At 35.5% G+C, this 18,351-nt stretch overlaps 1 protein-coding gene across 3 annotated transcripts in view; it reads right to left on the bottom strand.

Annotated features, from left to right (window-relative positions):
- Nucleotides 1-1,401: 1,401 nt before the first annotated feature.
- METTL15 (methyltransferase 15, mitochondrial 12S rRNA N4-cytidine) overlaps nt 1,402-18,351 on the bottom strand; it is a 102,933-nt gene continuing 85,983 nt past the window's right edge. For all 3 annotated transcript variants that reach the window (XM_083885353.1, XM_083885352.1, XM_083885351.1), the window contains 3 exons: nt 11,471-11,662; nt 9,231-9,409; nt 1,402-2,424 (listed from right to left, as the gene is read on the bottom strand). In XM_083885353.1, coding sequence (XP_083741479.1) covers nt 1,979-2,424; nt 9,231-9,409; nt 11,471-11,662 — 817 coding nt within the window. In that variant the 3' untranslated portion in view covers nt 1,402-1,978. The remainder of the gene's footprint in view (nt 2,425-9,230; nt 9,410-11,470; nt 11,663-18,351) is intronic.

Genomic DNA, 18,351 nt, shown 5'->3' with positions numbered 1-18,351 from the left:
CAAAAAAAAGCCTCTTTTCCTAAATGAGGGAGGGTATTTACACAATCTTGTATACAGTAGTTCAATTATCCTAAGAAACTGTGCCTTTGAATTCAGGTATGAGAAGTGTGGATTTTAAGCACTGTTTTAAGCATAAGGAATTCTAATGATTTCATATAATTTCTGAGGTACTAATTCTGCTATAACTGGATGGTCTTTCCCTGAAGTGTGTCCTGAACAATGCACAGCATGGCACTACAGCTCTTCTAGGCCTATGCTGGAGGCATAATTTTTCAAATCTACAATTGAAATACACTTCAGTATGAAATCTTAGCTAAAAATAAACTTAGCTATTTATATTTAATGTTTGCACAAAAAAAAGTCTATTTAGGGTACAGTCTGTTGTCTCAAAGATGACAAGAGCAAGTAATATTATTTGAAGTAGAATGTTATATTCAAGCAGCATGTATAATGAAGTTAGTGGAAAAATATTGAAATTTCAGAAAAGAATTGAAATTCCCATCATCATTTCAGATGATATTATTTCAGATTATTGATAGATGTTATCATCTATACCTAAGAATACATTATATGACTTACCTTTATCAAGGAATTAAACAAAATCCAGCTATTTTACAATATTGTATATTAGATAGTGAACCTAAATATCAACTTGTGTCAATATGACCCAAAAAACTACCATGAAGTAATCATTTACATCAACACAAAGAGGATGCTTGATGAAAATCAAGTTCAGAATAATCCAGTCAGTTGCTCAGAAGCCACTGTAGTAGTCATTTCGCTGAGTCAGAAATTGCTTTTTTTTATTTTACCAAGTTTCAGACATCACAAACGAAATCTTGGTACCAATTTGATTATCTAAATTAAGACTTTTTCCTGAAGAGATGACTCAGAGGTCAAAGAAGTTGAAACTTATACTATTTTCCATTCATTTGTAGCATATAAAACTAGAAATCCCGTGTTTTTTTAAGACAAAATATAAACCCGAAACTAAATTTAATTCATAGTAACTAAAAAAGAAATTATGTTAAAAAAGAAAAATGTTCTACAATCTAGTAAAGCACCCAAGCAGACAGCTAGTGTTAATAATGGGCTTTTCCTAAAATAATTTAATACTTACCTCTTAAAAAAAGATCAACAGCAAAGCAGAATACTTCATAAGGCCCACAATACTGCATTTTTCATGGGTTAATTATAATTCCATCAATACCTAAAAGTTGTAGTGGATCTATGCACAGAAGTTACAGTTGCAGGAAGAAATTCAGATGTTTAAGTACAAATCTGACTGCTTTACTGTAGTGTACAAGTGCCAACAGTGTTTTTTTAAGAACTCTTTATTCCCCCAAGATACAGTTATTATTTACAATTACTAATCACTAAACAACTAGGTGATTATTCAGATGTAAATACTTATCTTAAAAATTAGGAGTCCATTTACAAATTCCTGGATAGAACATGGAATACCAACGTCACTTTATTTAAGAAGTAGCTCTTGTCCCAGTCATGCAACAAGTTAGCTGGGATACAGAGATAGATATATCAAGGATTCTTAGGTTAGTTTAAATTTACTTTAGACTAAACCAGACATCTGAATCAGGTGTGTGAAATCCACCCTCATAAAAATATTTCTCAATTAGCTACTGAAATTAGACTGTTAATGTCAGGATTTTGAAATTAATCTAAAGCAACTACTACAAATACATACATCAAACCCGCAAAGTTTTATAAACTTGGTGTTTGATGCTCTTTTAAAACAAGATGTCTTTTTTGTACAATCAGTGACACCCACTAATATGCATTTGTTTTGCATTTTCATGCTCTGTACTACTTCCCAATCAAAAAGAAGCACAAAGGTAAGAAAGAAATGTTTTCTAACAGCTTTTATTTTATTTTTTCTGTTTGATACTATCTGTCCAGTTAGCATTCTGGAAAATAGAATTTAAGGAAATAATACAATCATGTAATCATATATTTCGGTTTAAATTTTAATAGCAGCTCTTAGCTTGGCTGACCTTCCCCTTGGGTTTGTTTGAATATCCTTGGCCTGGGGTGTGAGAACTTTTTTCTGTATAAAAGTCCACTTCAAGTTGGATTTTCCACAGGGAGATTCTTGTCTACCTTCTCCTCTGGAGGAATTTCTCAGGGCCTGTCTGATCTTCTGCTTTGAGCCAAGATTGTACTTTTCTGTCATGTCAATGCCATGAAGAAAACGTTTGATAATACGATCCTCTAGTGAATGAAAAGACAGGGCTACCAGGCGACCTCCAGGTTTTAGAAACTTCTCAGCTGTCCTCAGTCCTATGAAGAGTTCATGAAGCTCATCATTTACAAATATCCTCAGGCCTTGGAAGGTTTTGGTAGCAATGTGAGCAGGTCTCTGAAGCAAGTCCTTTCGTGCATAGAGTGCTGATGCTGGAAAAGCACCTGTCATACATTTTAAGAGATGCGTGTTAATAACTTAACATTTCTACATCTTGAAATCCACTCATGCAAGATGACTTTAACTGTTGTCTCAAAGATGACAAGAGTAAATAATATTATTTGAGTGGAATGGTTTATTTAAGCAGCATGTATAATGAACCTAGTGGGAAAATACTAAAATTTCAGACAAAAAAAATTAAAAGAAAATTAATGAAAAATATTGAAATTTCAGAAAAGAAAGGTTCAGTTCAAAACTGAATCTTGAGTAGTGAGCTTCCTTCTTTGAAATATATCTTTATTTTATGTTTTGAATTCATATCTCTGAATTTAAATCCTATTAAACTAAGATGGTTTCTGGCCTTCTCCAAAATTCACAAATCAAAATCATGAATTTAAACTAAAAAATAATGGCTGAAATCAAGATAATGAAAAAAAGATAGGATAGGTAAGTCTCACCTTACAGCTCAGTGTAACCAATGTCAATTTGGTATTTGCAGTTGTGTTACACTTTTAAGGAAAAAAAAAATTAATCTACAAAGAACATAATTTCACCTGTTGCCTTCCAGAGAACTCCATTTCTTCACAGGCAGAAATAACTGAAGACAATATCTACCTGGTAATAACTATCTTTCAATGAATTGCTTGAAGTTTACAAGAGGTATCCTTGTTTGGGAATAGCAATTGTTGAACACTACACCTGTGTTTCTTCAAACGTTCACAAAAAATACCTCAAGAAATTTCAAAAATGCAGCTGATTCTGTTGTGTTTTCACCTACACAGAAGAATGTGTCAAGGTTTGTCAGACCTAAACCAGATGAAATATTTCTTTATTAGATGAACAAAACTCTCTCTTCCCTTCTCCAAAATTCTTATGAGTCAAACAAGGTTTTGTAGAGACTGAAATTTTGATAGAAATTTTAGTATACCAATATTTAATGTACTTTAGGCTTGAATGGATACAGAACAAAAAGTTAGAGAAGCCTGATTTGATGTATCAGAGGGAGTGATCTGCAAGAATCCTGTAAGATCTGTGAAACCTGAATAAATTTATTATCTATTATGTAAGTGATCACAGGAGTCTGGTAAAGATAAATTGAATAACTAATGCTAGGACATAACTGGACAATTATTTTCCTAAACAAGAGGCAATACAATTGGTATGTATGTATTAGAATGCCCTAATTTTATGTCAGTGCTAAGCTCCAATATAATGAAGCAAAGTGTTTGAAGTAAACACAGTTCATGATCAAGTGACTTTAGGTTGAAATAAAAGAGGGGAATCCTGTACCTTTGAAACTGGTTGTTGAAATGCAAATTTGCATGGGTGATTGAAAAAAAATTAATGGAGATATCCTGACCCATAATGCTTGCACAGAAAAAATTATTAGTAGAATTTTAAAGGTAAGATTTTAAGGTTTTAAAGGCAAGATTTTACTTTTGTTAAAAAGCCTAGGTGTTCACAAAGCATTTCACAAACACAAAAGCAATCTCAGTGTTCAGCCAAGATAAAGGAAAATAATGGGATTTTAAAATTCAGTTGTTGTTAACAACGCTGTTATCATGTATGCTATATTGCTAAGATATGTTTCTGAGTAATTGATTTTCCTAACTATCTTCCCTCGCTCCTCTGATCTCCAAAGCTGACAGCTCCTAAATTCACTGAAGAGACCCACTGTAGCTGTGGCTGCTTCCAATTCTTACAATCGGAATCCTTCAAGACAGAAAGTGGAAACAGGATTGACTTCTCCCGACAAACGACTGCAGGGGAATTTGTGGCTTGAAGCTGAACCACAAAACAGAGTAAATAGATGTAGCCTACAGGAGCTAGGCTTCTCCATCATTTCCAAACTCTAGAAGAACTTATGCTAGCTAGTTAATATAATTTCTGTCCTTGAGAATATAACTTTCTTATTTACAATGAATCATAAAAAGAATGTATACTCTCACTGTAGAAGTCACAAAGCTCATTTTGATGAGACCTCAATGAAAAGAAGAACTAAAAATCACAGAACATAAGGTATCCCAAGAAACTGACACCAAGCTTGTATTAACTGGCATGGTATCTTTTTCCATATTTCTTTACATACCTATAAATAGATTCTTTGAAAATGGAACCCTTAGGACAGCCACTGAGTGAGTGCCAGTTGTGTGTGATGAAAACTGTCTCTTAATGCATAACATAAAGGAATGTTGTGCTAGGCAAAATAAACACAACTTTCTTTGAAGGCCAAGTAACAACTACAAACACTAGTAGAATGCTCAGAACTATTGAATTAATTAGATTAGAGGTTAGAAGAAGTTCTTCCCTTTGAGGATGGTGAGGCTGTGGAACAGTTTGCTCAGGGAAGCTGCGGATTCCCCATCCCTGCAAATGTTCAAGGCCAGGCTGGACAAGGGTTTGAGCAACTCGGTCTAGTGTCCCTGTCCATGACAGGGTGGTTGGAACTTGATGGTCTTTAAGATCCTTTCCAACCTAAACCATTCTCTGAATCTAAATTCAACTCCAAAAGGCTTTGTGAAAATGTAAATGGACATAGTATGCTGATATCTGGGCAGATTTTCATTGGTCTGATCATGAACACTGATACTTTGCAATTGCAATGCTGAATAAATAAACAAAAGAACCATGACACTGAGGCTATTAGCATGACTAGGACACTAACAGGTCATTGGAAGGTTCTTCCACTTATCCTGCCATGGCTTTTGTGTGCAGATTCTTCCTACAATAACCTTCTATGACAATTAACTGTGACATTAATTTATTAGTATGAATAATTTATCACACACTGAAGAAAAATTAATTAAAGCCCAAATATATTCTCTAAGTATGATACAAGCTAACATGCCTCAGTTGAACATGCACAAAGAACACTACAGGTCCTATTTTAAAATACAAAATACTAATATTCAGGAAATCAGTAAAGAAATGCAACCACTTTGCAGTTTTATGCAACCAAAACTCCCAGACTAAAAAAAAATAAAAATCAAACCATTTACATGTTCAAAGACTTGCTGGTCTATTGTCAAAGACTGGGATTAACTAATAAACATAATCTCTGGTAGTTATTTCTGTCAAACTGTCCTTCAGCTTTTTAGTAAGGGCAATAGATTCTGATCTATGGTGAAAAATTCTCCTATCACTCTTACTCTTCTAGTTTAGTTTAAAAAAATCTATTTGTGCTTTCTGCTCAGGCACATCACTTCTCACCCAGGCCTCTCCAGCTACCAAGACACTTAAAGTAAATCCTTCCTGGTAACTGGCTGTTCAATGTACAAAAACATTAAAAAAAAAAAAATCTGTATGACAAGCTTGTAAAATGAATTTCATTCATAAAAACACCACGCTTCTGGCTAGATGAATGGTTTGAAATCCCAGTGAGAGAAATAACCATTTTTAGTTTTAGGATGCCCTGGTGATACTTGCACTTAAAAAAAATCTAATAGATACACATGTTGAAATGTATTGAAATTTTAAAAGCTTGTGAACAAAATTAGCAATGTGCTGTGTCTGTCAATATGAACTATTAAAGTCCCCAGAGTGTAAGAGAGTGGGAGAGTTTAAAAATTAATTCAGATCGTGCACCTGTTCGCAGGAATTCGTCTGTTGAATTAGCACTGCATTTAATAGGTTTCTGTGATGCAACTAATGTCCTTTTGTCTAGGCTCCCTCAGTACAGTGTTAATTCTCACCCATCTGAAATTCACGAAATATTACAAATTCCAAACTGATAATTAAAGTCTATAAAAGTGGACCAGTCTGAATGAAATTGACTTTACCAATTAAAGTTCTTTTTTAACTTTTTAAATTTCTTTAACATATCATCAACAGCTCCTTTCAAGTTAAAGTCAAATGATTACATGATCTCAAAATTGTCTGTTAACAGATTGTATCTAAATAATGCTGAGGAAAAAAATTAACAAAAATGAATAGATAAAAAGGTATATTGCCCCCTGAAAAGAAATCACAATAGACCATTTGTTGTACAGGAGAAGCACGTGAAAATTACATTCTAAAAATTTCACCATTTTTAATGAATTTTCCTGCACATGCAGTTAGACCTATTGTTTCCAAACAACACAATGAGGTACAAGAAAAGACATCAGAAAGTGCTTCTTAATCAGCTTTCATACATCTATTCACAACCCTTCATTTGAGAACTACTGATTTTTAGTATTTACAGAGCATTCAATGTTGCAAATAGCTCTGTAAAAATTATAAACAGTGAGAAGAGTTCGACTGTGCTGCAGGAAGAGATGCTGTTCTGACTGAACCAAAAACTCCTCCTACTGCAGATTCCATAGCTCATAGAGTTCTTATTTAAACAGATCAGAAGCCTTTTGGATAATATTTATAAACAGAAAGAGAAAGATAATTTTTTTAATGCTGTTTTGTTTCCTTGGGTTTTTTTTAAACTATATCCTTCACTTTTATCTTCCAATAAATTGGGAACTGCAAAACATGCTTTAACCCTTTGTGGGGCTGGTAGGAAAGATCAGAAGTCTAGCATTCTATAAAAAGAAATTAAATTTTCCAAGTTTAGGTTAGTCCAAATCTAGATGCACTGTGATTCTGATTATCAGCCAGACCTTAATGTAAAACTTGGGAGCTCTAGAAAATCTGAAGCTGTAGTAATCAATAAGAGGAAAAAGAAATACAGACACTACACAAATTCTCTGATACTGACACCCAGCTTCACTCGCTAGATTATTTTGCTTGTGTTCTGGTTCCCATACTAGACAAAAATAATGACCCTGTTCTGGAGGATAATCAGGCTCACAAAGAATCTGCAAAATCTAAAATGCAAGAAATTATTATTATAATTAATATTTTAGTTTTTTAAGGACATAAAATTTAACTAATAGGTCATAAATCTTACTCTGGTAAAATCCTGAATTAATCAGTGTGGTTTTGAGTTGAGCCATCAAGAGGTTCCTGTAGCTGTGGTCTCTGGCACTTTAGCTCTGGCTTATCCCAATAACTTCACCAATGTAATTTCATGTAAGAATATATATTAATGATAGATGATAAATGAATCAAAATATACCACAATTACGAAAAATTTCCTTAAGGTTTTCTTAATCAGTTCAAAAACCTATAGGATCCATCATAGTGCTTCCTTACTGGATGAACCAAATTAAAATTGGAAGAAATTTTATGCATACAGGGATCAGTGTAACAGCTCTAAAACTCTTATAAATACTTGTGTACACCAAAAAAAGCACACAAAACATAGACATTTATTGTCTTGGCAGATGTGTGCCGTACTCATTGTTTTCGGCATGTACACCACCTGATGCATAGATCAGAGATCAAGAAGCTCTTCAACTATAGCAGAGAATTTAAAGTGAGAACAAAAAAATCCTTCTCATTGTCACAGAAAGTGACCATTAACTGATGATTCACATGCAACACATTAACCATGAAGGGATCTTCAATCACTGTCTTTTATAAACTAGTATTTTCATTTCCTTAGTTTAAACTATAGCACAAAATTATTTCAGAATTACTAAAGTTGCTTGTCTACAACACATAACATGTTATATCTTTGAAGAAACTCTATCACTGCATTAAACTGAGTAATGGCAAACTGATACAATCAACAGTTTTTCAAAAAGCATGAGATATATATGACGAAGCCCAAAATTATTATTTCAGGATATTGCTAATGATGTAATGTAATTAAAAATGTAATTAAAAATGTAAGGCTTATAAAAGTCACATAGTGCTTTATCTCTTTGATTTTTATTTTTTTTAAGATTGCTTAGATTCACTATATTTACAGCAGGGCCTTACAACAGCAAGCAGTATCTTCGGGTCCTTTTATCATATCAGCTAAACTTTGGGCCTTGGTTGACTTCTGCTAAAGTATCCTGACTTCTACAAATCCAAATCTTTTAATTTCTCCATCATTAAATTTAAGTGCCTTAGACTTCTAGTTTAAGTAATACAAATTTTTAAGAATACCAAAATTTTTTAATACTCTTCAGGATACTGATAAAATATTTTATACTTGTTCTTTAGCAAAGGTTAAACTTGGATTAGAATTTTAAAGGTCTATATTCAAACTGAGTTTAGACTTATTCGTGACAAAATGTAGTGATTTTCACCATTTAGTTAAAAAAATAAAAACATTCTAATGCTATATATTATGTTAATGAATAGGATTTGTGTCTCATATTTTTCCTTGAAAATTTTTACTTGAGAACACAAACATAACGGTTCTTGATGCAAGCACAGTTCCTGCCTAACTGCATTTTCTTCAAGTTGTTTACAGTGAGGAGCAAGGAAGATGAAGTGTTTCAATAGTCTCTTCAGCCTGATCTACTTGGCATGCACAAGGTGAAGCAAGCCATGTATCGCTTTGTGCTTCCAGATTCTTTAAAAAGACAGAAATTATCTGATTCTACTCATAATTGGAAACTGCCATGGTACCTCCTCTTTAAATATTAAAATACAGGAATTTAAAACTAAGACAGATATGACATATCTGATATTTGAAAGTAGCCAGGATAAATAGCCAAGATAAAGAATACCCAAGGCTACTGCCATTCTGCTGTGGTTCAACTTGGTTGACAAAATGATAAATAACTTCATTTTAAAATCTATTATTAAACTAATTATCAAACTACAATACAAAAAATGGGAGCTTAAAAAAAAAAAAAAGAAAAAAAGAAGAGATCTGACATCAGAGCAGAACAGGCAGGATTAGATCCTGCATGATTTCAAGTACAAATAGATCCCTCTGGGACTTTGGGGATTAATATTTTTTTCCTCCTCAGCAGCCGCTGTGAAGAATTAATGAGGGTACCTGCAACAATGCTTGCAAGCTGCTGGGTTCTGGTGATGGGGTATATGCTGCGTGCCTGGACGATGGCTGCAGCGATTTTCCTGGCATGCCTCTCCTCACCGTACGTTCTCAGGATGGACGCAATCGCCTGTTGATCTAAAGCGTTCACAACATCAGCAGCGGTAGGCATGTCAGGGTACCTACGCACGAGAAGAGCCAATTAGTTCACTGACGTCAGCTTTCATTGACAAGAGGTGAAGCTTCTTAGCGTTGAGACATAAAGTCAAACACACACACTGCATACAAGTGCCTTTGAGGTTTTCAGAGGGGAGATGGCAACGCTGTGAAAACAGCTTGCACCTTTTAAATCCTTTTTCTTGCTGGTCTAAATGGAGTTTGTTCCTTAACTTCAATTAGAACAGTTTTAACTTCCAAGTATTATCATAAACTATGCTTAATAGGGTGACAAGAATAAATATATTCCAGTATTGTGCTAGCATGGAAATTATGTGTGACCTTTCTATTTAGCCAGCTTTAGAATATAAACTTGACTCTTACAGGTTCATTTTAGCCACCTTTCATCATACGTTGTTTTCTAGCCAGAAGTGATTTCAAGGATCTTTTCTTTCACATCTCCTGCCATGAAAACAATTGCCAATGAAGATAACTAAACATTACTTCTAACTAAAAGGCATAAGAATTTATATATAAATACTCTCCTGAGATAATATAAATGACCTAGCCATATAAATTACCTATTACAATTTAAACAGTGTAAGCCTTCAATCTATATATGTATCTCTTACACTTCGCTACTGAAATAGTTCAAGGTATTTTATGAACATCATCTGTGGGTTTACTAATCAGAGTAAATATACAAACTACTTAATAAATTCTCTTCTAAATTCTCTTCTTCTCTTTCAGGCATTTTTTACTCCCCTGCAGTATCTTACAACAGATAACAAACTTAGAGGCAAGTAGTATCATAGCAACAACCATAGTGCAAGGAGTGTAAAGCTTTTGTTATGCCTCAGGTATCCTTTGTTCTTATGCTCCCATTCTGTGTTTGTTTTCTCATGATGCATCAGACATATTTAAGACTGGAGTTCAGATTCTTGAAATCTGAACACTGAATGCCAGGAGAATCACAGGAGCATTTTGCACAAAACCAGAAAAAGCAAGTATCATGAAACTTGCTGTGTTACGATTTAATATTAATATGGTAAGCTAATTCCTTAGAAATTGAGGCTTCCATTGGCTCTTGTGAGCAATGAAAGAACAAATGGCATTTCTTGAGACACCACGTTTATCAAAATACTGAGAAAAAATTGTCATTCTCTGTCATGTAATGTGTCATGCAATTACAGCCATACAAGACAGATTCTTCAGTTGCCCATGCAAAAAGCAAAATGCTGCAGAATTAAATCAGGTTGTCTGAAAACAAAAATGCTGCATAGGTGGAAATTATCATTCCACAACTGATTTTCATGCTCTTGAAAGTACTAAACACCAATCCAAATTTAAATACAGGTGATTTACTTAGTAACCATTAATTTGACAATTGAGTAAGCCTGATGTGCCTCCTACACAAAGAGAAAGGCAGCAAAGAAATTTTGCTAAGTAAAACAACAAATATATGGGCATAGAAGACAACATCATACTAGTATGTTAAAAGCAATGTAGCTATCTGATTTAACCTAGCAGATATAATGGATGGGATTTTACTTATTTATTTTTATTATGTTCCTTCTACAGAGAAGCAACTGGATCAGATGGTCATTGCACAAAAGAGGGACGCTGCTCCTTTCCTGAGGGAGCAATTGAATCTGCTCAAGTGAAGTTTCCACAAATAGCAAGTGTGGCAGAAAAGGAAAGGGATTGCAATAAGAAGTTGTGAGCCTTCAGATCAATTACATGTATGGAAAGTGTGGAAATAACAGGCCTCTGAAAGAGAGATGTTCGTGTGACTGTATACCATACATTCCAAAAATGTTACCATTTAAAGGTACAGTAAATAAAATATTACTGGTTTAATTACTCATGGAACCTTCCTCTTATTTCAAAGAAGACAAAGACAATAACCAAGGCTGAGCACTGAGAGAGAAAAAAGCCTTTCAACAAAAGGAAAGACAGGACACTCATGTAAAATTAGATGTGTTTTGATGACAAGAATTCTTCATTTTAAGAGGAAAAGAAATGCACAGGTGTTGCATAACAGACAGTTTTTGACATTCAAGAATAAATACTCTATTATAATGTACCTGCCACTATCCATCCTCATGTCCAAAGGTCCATCCTTCTGCAGGGAAAAACCTCTTTCAGGTGTATCAAATTGCACAGAAGAACAGCCAGCATCCAGGAGAACGCCATCCAGAGTCCCTGGCTCAACTCCAGACGAGATTAACAAAGCCTCTGACTGGCTAAACTGTCCTAGAAGAGGTTGAATCTGTTTCCTGTAAGAATGTAACAAATAAATAGCCTCAAGTTTCATTGTAACAACGCCATCTTTCTCCCTTGAATGGCAGGAATTAGATACAAGCACTCAACTTGTCTCAGAAGCAACAGGGCTATTCCCAAAGTAATAGTTTATGTATTTTCACATGCGAACATTGAAAACTGGTCCAAACCATTCCTCAGTGGCTACTTCAGCTTTAACTCTTTACTCCTTTCCTGCTTGATCTTAAAGAAAATGAAAACTGACTAATTTTTTTTTTTTTTTTTTCCAGTATGCCAGAACTCAAGAGTACACCTTCAGCAGGAATGTCCTGACTACTGAGATACCTGCCCTGCTTAGCAAGGCCAAGGTGTAGAAAAGAAAGAATAGATCCTGGACCTAGAGAAGTAGACAAAATGGATCAAGAGTCCACAACCTTGTAGTTAATATTTACCCACCAGGAAAAGAATTCCAAGTTCCTGCCATGGGACCAAACATATTTTTATTGGCATTTGTCATTTTAAAAATAACTGGGAGAATAAGGTGCACTGAATCATAAGCACGTAAAACACTTAATGTATTTTGGATTTAGGCACCTGATCACTGGAGAGAATAGTTTAACAGGGATGTTTGTGCTTACTGTTCTTCCTTAACTTTAAAGTGGTTTTTATTATTATTCCCATACTGACAAGGAAAAGAGGACACAACGACAAGGGAGAAGATAACACATCTTCTCTACAGGTTCCAGTGTCCAACCACACAGAGCTCAACCTGATGGAGCTCAAGAAGTGTTTGGACAATGCTCTGTGGCACAGGACGGAATTCTTGGAGTGTCCTGCCAGGAGTTGCACTCAGGGATCCTGTTGGGTTTGTTCCAACTCAGGCTACCCTCTGATTCTATGACCTCTGAAGTTTCCAATGCTTTCTTGGGTATCTAATCCTAAAGTTCTGGGTTGTGCCTATATATAAGGTGACTTACATAATTTGTTTTATCTCAAAATCTCAATGAATTTCACAGACTTAAAAAGATTAATCAACATATTCCTACATTTTTAAGCAGTACCTGCAAAACAGGTACTGCAAAAATATTTCTGCCCACACCAAGAAGACACTGCCTCCACTGTGGAAAGAAAATGCTCCATTACAAGGAAGACGCTTATGAATCCAACCACATGGAAGAACATTCAGCTACACAACGCTCTCCTCATTAGAGCAGAATAAATCCACCTACTAAATACAGCACAAAACCTGAGAAACAGTGTGAATGAACAATTTCCAAGAGGGATATCATGATCGCACACATGATTTTGAATTGATTTCTGTCCAGCCCATAACTCAACACAACTATTCAGTATAATAAGAACTGACAGTTCCTAAAAAGGACAATTATTGACCTAAGAGACTTAAACTAATTTAAGCTATATAGTTATATAGTTTTGAGATTGTATTTCCTCCTCAATATAATGAGAGGAATTTTCTTGAAAATATGTATCACTTTTTCCAACTGGGCAGTGTTTCTACCTTCATGACTCATACAAATGAATGAACTTTAAAATTCCATATGTGGGAGAGAAAAATAAATGAGACTTGGATAAAACTATAAATTGTTATTGTCCAGTTTCCCAGTAGACAGTATCGGTGCCTCTGAAGTAGTGCTCTACCAACTAATCTGCAAAATTACTCTGAACAGTATTTATTTATTTATTACTAGAAATTTTCTTACATTTCTTTGTGACAGCTTTTGATTTGTGATCTGCCGAACTTTTGCGATTAGAAAAGGTTAATTAAAAAAATAAATAAATTTTAAGTAAGTAGAAATTTACTCTTTGGTAGGGAGATGCTTCAGCTGGAAAACATTCTGGAGTTTGCAAATTTAAAAAAAAAATAAACTTATTAGGTTGACATTTGATGGCAGTCTTTAAGCTGTGTGAAATTATAGCTTCTGTATATAACGTATTTGTTATGCACTGCCTCGTGTGTACCAATGGTGGATATAGGCATATTGCTGAATATAGATCCTCACCAAAACCCGATGCCTTTTATGTGGTTATAATGACTATATTACAATGTTCAGGCCAGTTCTCTGAATTCCTGTTTCTCCGTGGAACAGAAGACACAATTTTAAGCATCTTGGCTATCTCATACACTTTAATTAATCAAAGCAAGTGCACAGCGATAAAAGATTTATTACCTTATGAAAGGAAATACAAGTATCAACCCTTTTTTTGATAGGATAGTAACGATGATGATAGTGATGACAAGGACTAATTTATTAGATTATAAGCATGACACTTTATTTATTTAAAATAAAATGTTTTACCAAGAATTCAGAACATTTATTAGAAGACAAAGAAACTCTTCCCTAGTCTACCATTCTTTGTGCCTATATTCAAATAAAAACTGTCTGTTACACATGATTTCTCAAAATATTCTTCATTTACCCTCAAATTCCTTTTGACTTCAGTTTTTTACTTACATGATCTGTAAATCCACTTTCCAGAAAAATCTCAAATAAATAATAAATAATGAATTGTTAAATAATAAACTATGTTGAAAATTTTTATTTCCTACAGTCACATGCCTTCTGCTCTTCCCAGGTATGCAGAATTTTTTCCACTTTCTTTTTCAGTCTTCCAATATTTTCTTTGGTCAATAGAGGATTTTATGTTCTACGACCACACTTACCTAGTGTGAAAATCTATTACCCTTTCTGTTTCAATAGATTGCAAAAACAGTGTTTAGTGGAAAAAGCGGGAAAGGCAAACCAGGGAACATCTGTAAATACTAAGAAAAACAGCCAAGGTTATAGTTCTAAGAAGCCTGAGATGAGAAAGCATATCATAGTATTACATAGCAAAACTGAATGGGGATTTTCATCAGGTCTTGGTGATACCTTTGAAAGCTGCTTAGACTACTAGGGGTCACAAAAGAGAAGATTGTAATCATTTTAGGCAATCTTAGAAGGTTAAAATCTGACTAAGCCATGCCTTGCTTAAGAGAAAATATTTGAACTTAGTACTTGAACAGCATTTTATATATTCAGACTATTTTGGAAACACAAAAAAACTACAAAGAGCTTTTAGCTCCTCTGCTATAAATGGAGAAACGAGACTTGTAGGGCTTAATATTAATGACTTGAAGATACCACGTAGCAAGCTAAGACAATTTCATAGACCATGGTCTGAGGATGTGAAAAAGCAGAAAATATTAGCTCTCATTTGGAGATGGGGGTGTATGGGGTAACAGTATGGTAATTTTTTAATAAATTCCCAACTGCTACAGACAAGCAATCTTTAACATCTCAAAATATTCAACATGTTCACTCCCTCTTTAGTAATCCTGAAATGTATAGAAGATTTTAAAAGACCACTGGGAATATGGACAATCTAGCCTATTTTAAAAATAAAAAAAAAGTTATTTACAACAACTATGGTTATGAGGCCTTAAGAGATTTTCTTGTACAACAACTTCAAAAGCTTGCAGAATTCTTGGGAAATAACACAGTTGGAAAATAATACAGAACCTTGGGTTCAGGTCCTTTGTTCAGGTCATAACACAGTATTTTATTACATTATGACACATAGCATAGTAATTCTGCTAGCCAGGACTTGATCCGCACTTCTCAGCTACATGAAAGAGCAGAATGAGAAAGAGTTCAATGTCTCCTAAAGTATTTCAGGCTCTGCAGGTTTCAGTTAATCTCTGGTATTCTGCAATGCTTTATAAATTTTATTATTATTATTATTTTACTCAGTTGAGAGGGATCTGTGCAGGAAAAAATGTAAAGAATTAACACAGCTTCAACAAAATAAACAGAATCTTTTCTCTCATCTAGTTTCTCTTGACTGTCACAGGCATTGACATGACATCAATCATTCAAGTAATTTCACAGAGATGTACAATGATGCCTTAGTGGTGCTTCAGCATTTTTTTATGTATACATAATAATACTTGCTCTTGATGTTTCACTATTGCTCCACTTGAAAATTCTGTGTATAAATACACAACGATCCCTCGTCAGTTGTGAAAACTACATTTTACTCAACCAGAATAAATGGTTTCTTCGGGAGAACAGAAAACAAAGTTTTTCAGCTAACTCTTGGCACTGCACATCAAACGAGGAGACCAACCTGGTGCTTTGATTCAGTAATTCCACTGGGACTGCCATCAGGGGTGCCAACTAGCACCAGCTATAATGAGGATACTGCTAGAGACCTGGTTCGACACTGACTCACCCCCACTGAGGTCACTCACAGCTGTCAGATACCTACAATTTTCACTCATGGCTGCACTGCTTCAGGCATACCTAGAAGCAAACTATGAAGTATTCTAGCCATAAATCCTTGGAACTTTTAGTATCCTACCAGCAAATTGTTGTGCGTTACTACACCTCAGTGTAACATCCCTCTCAAGAAATGTACATGAATATTCTGTAAAAATTTTTACATTACCTTTGTCAAATGGAAATTTGGCATGGTTTTCATGCTAGCAAAGTGTGTTGGTTTTGCAGGGCCTGGTTTTTGGCAGCAGAAGGGGCCACAGATGTGGCTTCTGTGAGAAGCTGCTGGAAGCTTCCACCATGTCCAGCAGAGCAATCCCTGATGGCTCAGAAGATGGACAGGCTGCTGGACAAGGCTGGGCCAAGTAGGGATGATGGTAACACTTCTGTGATAACATATTTAGGAAGAAACAAAACAATGTTGTAGTGAGGCACTGTTAATTCCAGCTAGAGAAGAGGAGGAGGTGAGAACGTGTGAGGGAAACAACATGGGGACCCCAGGGTCAGTGGAGAAGGAAGGGGAGGAGTGCTCCAGGTACCGGAGCTGAGAATTCTCTTCAGGCCATGGTGAGACCATGGTGAAAGCACAATGTCCCCATTGCAGCCCGTAGGAATCCACAGGGGATGCAGAGATCCACCTGCAGCCTGTGGGGATCCACAGGGAATGCAGAGATCCACCTGCAGCCTGTGGGGAAAGTGCCCATGCCAGAGCAGGTGCAGACCTAGAGGAGCCTGTGATCCGGTGGGAGACCGGGTGGAGAGAGGGCCCTGCTTCCAGGCTGGAGCAACCTGTCCTTGGAGGTCTGCACCCCATGGAAGAGTGACCCACATTGCAGCAGTTTTGGGAGGACTGTGTGCCTGTGGGAGGGACTCATGTTGCAACAGTTTGCAGAGAGCTTTTATTTGTCAGATGGACTCACAATGGAGAAGATCATGGAGAACTGCCTCCCATGTGAGGGACTCCTCAATGCAGCATGGGAACAACACCTCTCCTTGAAAAGAGGGAGAATCCACAGGTGATGAACTGACCATAACCCTCATTCCTTGTCTCCCTACACTGCTAGGGTAGGAAGTTGAGCTGGGAAGGAGAGAGGGGTAGAGGGAAGGTACTTTTACAGGCTTATTTATTTCTCATTATCCTGTCCTTATTTTGTTAGTAATAAATTTACTTTTTATCTTTAAATTGAGCCTGTTTTGCCCTTCATGGTGTTTGATGAGTGATTTCTCCTGGTTCTTTTCTCAATCCATGAACCCTTCATTCAATTTTCTCTCCTCTATCCAGCTGCAGAGGGGAGTGAATGGCTTTTCTGGGTGCCTGGCATCTGCCCAGGGTCAACCCACAACATCAAATAAGAAAATAAAACCAAAAGTTGTGACATATATCCCCTTATAAACAAACTGTCATTACATTTCTAGTTTTATAAAAAAAAAAAATTACAGATCTATGAAAAGCCCAGTATCTACTCGAGAAATAACAACTCAATCTATGCTGGGTTCCATACAACAAAATTGCAAACTCAGATCTCAGCCACTGACTATCAAAGACCTGAAAACTGGAAGAAGCATATGTAAAATGCAATTTCTATAAAACCAAGTTAAGATTTTCAAATTTGAGGGCTACAATAATACCTGTACTCCATGTGAGGATCACTGCAATGTCATTCTAAGTATTTTTAAATTGGAAAACTTTTACTTACCATGTATTCCCACTTAAGAGCAGAGAACATTTAAAAGGTAGGCATACTGTTGAAAAGTCAACTACTATTCTCTGTATAACCTGAAGACATCACACCAGAAAAACCACAACATACCCCCTTTCCATATTGACTTGTAGAACACTGAGCATCTTACGCTGTCAGAAATGCTATCCCAAGAGTGCCTTTCTCTGTCTCTTCTTGTCAATTGCATATGTCTCTTATACAAAACCTCATGAAACTAGTTATTTCATGCTTCAGTTGTTCTCCTATAGCTTCCAGAAAAACTTCCTCTTCTCCTTACTCTGCCACAATTTGTAAAATTATGCAATCCTTTACTCCTCCTCTGTCATTGACACCACACACCCAAAACTGTTTCTAACAAACTTTCAAGCATACCTGCTCAAAACAGATTGCTCACTATTTAAATGTTAACTTTTATTTCTATATGAAGTATGCACGTCACTATTCTGTCCACTAACACAATTTCAGCAAAACCACTAGAGAAGACACCGTTTCAACTAAAGGAGAAAACACAATTTTCAAACCAAAAGCACAAATATCAAAGATGGTTTCCATTGAGTACATCCAAAATCTTGCCATATTAGACATCTTGCTTAACAGGTATACTCATTAAAACAAATACGAAAATTTAAGTTACTAATGAATAATGTTTCCTGCTAAATTACAGATAAGGAGGCAATTTTTATTCTTCTGGAAAAACAAAAGACTAAC

This window comes from Zosterops lateralis, assembly GCF_965231275.1.
Source record: "Zosterops lateralis genome assembly, contig: SUPER_6_unloc_1, whole genome shotgun sequence".
NCBI lineage: Eukaryota > Metazoa > Chordata > Aves > Passeriformes > Zosteropidae > Zosterops > Zosterops lateralis.
This window is presented reverse-complemented; position numbering and strand designations above follow the sequence as displayed.